The sequence below is a fragment of the Castanea sativa genome, chromosome 3 (assembly GCF_040712315.1).
Source record: "Castanea sativa cultivar Marrone di Chiusa Pesio chromosome 3, ASM4071231v1".
NCBI classification, from domain to species: domain Eukaryota; kingdom Viridiplantae; phylum Streptophyta; class Magnoliopsida; order Fagales; family Fagaceae; genus Castanea; species Castanea sativa.
Genome location: NC_134015.1, coordinates 29,790,784 through 29,796,141, shown reverse-complemented (window position 1 = coordinate 29,796,141; position 5,358 = coordinate 29,790,784). Strand labels below are relative to the sequence as shown.

At 36.8% G+C, this 5,358-nt stretch overlaps 1 protein-coding gene across 1 annotated transcript; it reads right to left on the bottom strand.

Moving 5' to 3' along the window:
• Positions 1–3,694: 3,694 nt before the first annotated feature.
• On the bottom strand, positions 3,695–4,691 carry LOC142628804 (uncharacterized). The gene is made up of 2 exons (XM_075802842.1): positions 4,407–4,691; positions 3,695–4,141 (listed from the first exon to the last, which is right to left on the bottom strand). Exons 1-2 carry the CDS (start codon positions 4,689–4,691, stop codon positions 3,695–3,697), a joined length of 732 nt encoding a protein of 243 aa, XP_075658957.1.
• Positions 4,692–5,358: the final 667 nt, after the last annotated feature.

The window sequence follows — 5,358 nt, the reverse complement described above, 5'->3', positions numbered from 1 at the left end:
AGTTGATGAGGAGTATGATGCTGAGGGTGACTATGAGGTGGATTGTGAGGAGTATGTTGATGAAGAAAGTAAAAGACCAAAATAACCCTTATGGGATCAAGTCCTCGATAGTGAGGAAGACTTACTTGATGGAGGGAATGTAGCTGGTTTTAGTAAAGGCAATTTTTCATATTAGCCAAAGAGTACATAGGTCTAATGAGTTGGTGGAAGGGTGGATTGTAATATTGGTAGGAGTGCTGAGTAGCTGTTTCCTAGAGTCACAACAGACAGTGAATTCTTTGGTGGATTGTGCATCTGTTCTCAATAAATTTGTATAATAAATTAGTCTTAGGTTAGGACTTGATAAATTAGTATTAGGCTGGGAAGCACGGGTGCGGCGTTTGGGCCGCCGCACCCGCGTCCGACGCGGGGACGCGCAGGCGACGCCGCTGTCTGCGCATCCATGCCGCGTTGGGCATTAAAAAAATCATTTTTTCGGCGCGATTCGCGCCGATACGGCGCCGATTTGGGCCGACGTGCACGAAATCGGGCCGACGCGCGCCGATTCAGCCCGAATCGGTCCGTATCGGGCGCAAACCAATACCGGCGAATCGGCCAATACTGGCCAAAATATGCCGATACCGGCCGAAACCGGCCGAAATATGCCGATACCGGACGAAATCGGCCGATACCAGCCGAAATATGCCGGTATCGGCTGAAATTCAAAAAAAAAAAAGGTGTAGTAGAGAGAATAGGTGCTGTTGAATGGCTCTGGAGCATGTTGTTGGACTTGGATTGGCGGGAAGTGTTTCTTCAACTTGCAATCTTAAATTTGGTCAATCTTAAATTTGAGCAATCTTCCACTTCCATATCCTATTGTTCTTAAATTTAGTATATATTTATATAATGTGAAAAAATTATGTTTAGCAATATATTAAAAATATAAATAAAAATATTTTTAATATTTTTTTAATCGCCGCACCCCGCCGCACCCGCACCCTACTTTTTCAAAAATTGCCGAGTCCCGCACCCGCTCCCGCATCCGCACCCGAATCCCGAAACGCACCCGTGCTTCATAGGTATTAGGTTAGTTTTAAAATAGGGATGATTAAATCCTAAAGTTGATGTTAAAAAAAAATAAAATAAAAAAAGAACGGAAGAGAGTCATGGTGACACTAAGAAAAATATTATTTGTGACATAGTAACAAATTGGATCTTTTAGGTTGTGTTTCTTAATTGTTTTAAGAATCTTAGGCTAATAGCTTAAACCTTGGAGCACAAGTGTAATTAAATAAAGCTGAGGAATGGACAAACCTTAGCCTCATTTTATAATCAGTCGCAGCTGTGCTTTCCACGTTTTCTTTGTACAATTCTGGAAAAAAAAAAAACTATAGAATTAAGGTAGAAGAAGGGAAAAGTGACGTGTGGACTTTTTTTTTTGGAACATTGATTTCAATTTAAGTTGTCTTGTAATTGACTTAGATTTTCAGTTGACAAGTTTGGAGCTATGAAAAAGAAAAGATATTCACAATAAAAGGAGTATTGATTGGGTTGCAAAACTTTGTTTTGTAGTCAAGTCTTTTATCCTGGAAAGCACGGGTGCCGCATTTGGGCCGCCGCACCCGCGTCCGACGCGGGGACGCGCAGGCGACGCCGCTGCCTGCGCGTCCGTGCGGCGTCAGGCATTAAAAAAATCATTTTTTCGGCGCGATTCGCGCCGATACGGCGCTGATTCGGGCCGACGCGCGTGAAATCGGGCCGATGTGCGCCGATTCGGCCCGAATCGGTCCGTATCGGGCGCAAACCGATACCGGCGAATCGGCCGATACCGGCCGAAATATGCCGGTACCGGCTGAAATTCAAAAAAAAAAAAAAGGTGTAGTAGAGAGAATAGGTGCTGTTGAATGGCTCTGGAGCATGTTGTTGGACTAGGATTGGCGGGAAGTGTTTCTTCAACTTGCAATCTTAAATTTGAGCAATCTTCCACTTCCATATCCTATTGTTCTTAAATTTAGTATATATTTATATAATGTGAAAAAATTATGTTTAGCAATATATTAAAAATATAAATAAAAATATTTTTAATAATTTTTTAATCGCCGCACCCCGCCGTACCCGCACCCTACTTTTTCAAAAATTGCCGAGTCTCGCACCCGCTCCCGCACTCGCACCCGAATCCTGAAACACACCCGTGCTTCATAGCTTTTATCAAGCAAATTATGTAACAATCTTTTTATAATTTTTTTTTTCTCCTCTTGGAATTGAGATGAGAACAGATTTATTATTGCAAGGGATAATTTTCCTAGGAAAAATCTGATTTGTTAACCTAGATTTCTCACTCAACCTGTACGGTAGATGACAAGTGTTATGTCTAAATGATTTTGAGTGCTAGCCCAAAGCGGTTTCTTGGGTATTCTCTTAAATTAATTTTTGATTGTTTGTTAGAACTTATATCTTAAGCAATTTCCATAGTTGACTTTAGGTGAGTTGATGCAGGGAACCAAGATTAATTTGCAATTAATTAAGTTTTTGAATATTTATTTGGTTATTAATGTTGAGGGTTTTTAGGGATTTAAATTAGATATTTTCCATATTGGTGTGATCTCCGAAACCCTATTTAACTAAACTCCCTCAATGGTGAAAGGGAGTTGATTTTGAATAAGAATAATATTATTATGAGTTGAGAAATGTTTCCTCCTTTGTTTTCTCTGTTTGGTGGTGATGCCAAATGCCCCTAGGTGGTGATGCCTAGGGTTTGTAGGAAAATTCTAGGCGGTGAAGCCTAATGCTTTGTTTGTTTCAGCATTAATATTTTCTGGAAAATTAGTTATTATTTAGAGAACAATTTTTGAAAAACTCTCATTTTCCGGAAAACTATTTTATTTTCCGGTGTTTGGTAACAACCTTAAAAATGGATTTGAGAATGTTTTCTAGTATTTGGTATGTACAAACATTTTTTGGAAAACTATCTCATTTTTCGGTGTTTGGTAAGTTCTTAAAAACCAACATAAAATTCAATTGAAATGTCTTAGATTCTACCCTTTTTTTTTTTTTTTGAGGTAAGAGATAGAAAATTTTATTGCTATAAGTCGTATTACACACAATATGTACCCTGTTCCAGCCCAAAAACAGGGGAAAGAGAAGAAAGTAAAAAGCTACCCGTATTGAAGGAAAAAAATTGCACTGTGCTGACTCGAAACTAGTTCTTGGTTGAAACTGGCTTAAACTACTATAACATTATTAATTGTATAAATCTAAGCTTCAGCAATGAACAAGAGTGTCTTGCATTAATTTGATTCACGTAATCTTGACTCCTAATTCTAAGTATGACTGGATCAATTCAGTCAAACCTAGTCAAATAGCATGAAGTTATCTCAAAGACTGACAGTCTAATTCTTTTTTTTATGATACCATGGTCAAGTAGGAATCACTATCCACTAGTAACAATGGCAAACTAATGATTCCAAATTAAGATGATTTTTAGCCAACAAAAGGACTGAAAGTTGCTTCCAGTTCCACATGACTATGAAACAAAAGGACTGAAAGTTGCAAACCAATGCCCATTAAATGATATAGAAACCTACAAACCAAATGCCGAATAGTTTGATAAATACCAAAATGCCAAATTCTCCAAATAGAAATGCCTAAATTCTAATAAAAATGCACCTACATGATCAAAATTGGCTTAAATAGTTGTCAAAGAAGTTCTACATGATCAAAATTGGCTTAAATAGTTGTCAAAGAAGTTCTGCAGCCATTGTCTACAAAGCTTGTCATTTTTCAACATGAATGACCTTGCCTGTGTTTCATCCCCATTCAAATGGTCAAATGCTGACGCAAGTATATTTACCTCAAATCTATCCATCTTCATAACTTCTTCATAAAGACTATCAAAATTTAGCTGATTTTCAAAAATCTTTTCTATTGCAGAAGCAACCTTACCAAGTTGTATAGACAAATCTTGGTAAACAACATCTTCAATCATAGTAGCATAACTTTGTCTCCTGTGAGACCTTGTTTCATTTGAGGTCACATTTGAGGGATCAACTTGCTTCTTTTTGGATACATCATCAACATCAACATCAGCAAGCGGAGGTGAGTCATCCAATGCTTCTACCCTTATATCGCCAACTCTCATGGAAAAACCTCCCGTAGCCATATCCTTACCCACAATTTAAGCCATCTCATCAAACATCTCAATTTTCTTGTTTAGAAATTGTGCATGATTGGGATGTACTTATGTAAAGAAAGAAAAAGAAACAATTATAAAATTAAAAAAAGAAAAAGAAAAAGAAAAGTGAGGAAAAGAGTCATAAACTAATATGAGAGCAATAAGAATAGTAAAAGGATTTAAACTTACAATGATACAAACTAAAAAGTCTCTACCTATAAAATAAAAATAATAAAAGTTTTTTACCTCAACTTACTGTCCTATCACAGGTGATCATTTTCAAATCATCATTCCATCCAAACCCGCTTTTCTTATCACGAAGCAATGCAATTGTATTCCAATTGGTTTTGAGTGTTTTAAAGCGATGTTCCACATGCTTTGGAGTATATTCAATCATAAATTTCTTAGTAATTGCATCAGCTACTTTGGCATATGATGCGTGTTTAAATGTGTTCGATTGTTTATTTCCATGAAGAGCCTCATCTGCAAGTATCTCAAGTAATAGATTCTGCATTGGTTGTGACCACCTAAAGTTGGTCATGGTGTCCTAGACCTTTTGCAATTCTATTACAATGATATTCACACAAAAAAGAAAAAGAAAAAAAAGAGAGACAAAATGAAAGAACAATATAAATAATATTCAATACAAAATATGAATTGGGGATGTCCATGACAAACAAAAATAATTGTTAACATAGAAGTCTTGAAAATATGAAACCAAAAAAATCCATTACACAACTAGCTAATATAAAGAGTATGAAATTACTCCATAGCATTATAATCATCCCACATGTCACAACAGATATCATCTCGTTTCTGAACCCATTCTCTATTTTCTTCTTGAACTTCCTTTTGTGATTGTTGGACTCTTCTACTTGTTTGCAAATAGACTACCACGAAGCCCATTGCTCATAATTGAGTCTAAAGGATCAACTCCTATTATGTGATTGTGAATTATGCAACCAGCTAAGACTACATCCACTTGTGTTGGGAATGACCAAAAATGTTTTGCATCTAACACACAAAAATGTTTCTTCAAAACCCAAAAACAACACTCAATGCTAGTGCGTAAAGAAGAATGACGAAGATTGAATAATTCCTTGTCATTTCTTGGCGGGTTATCACTATAATCTTTCAAATGGTAACGAACACCACGATAAGGGGATATAATTCCTTTCCGAACTTCATAACCAACATCACCAAGATAA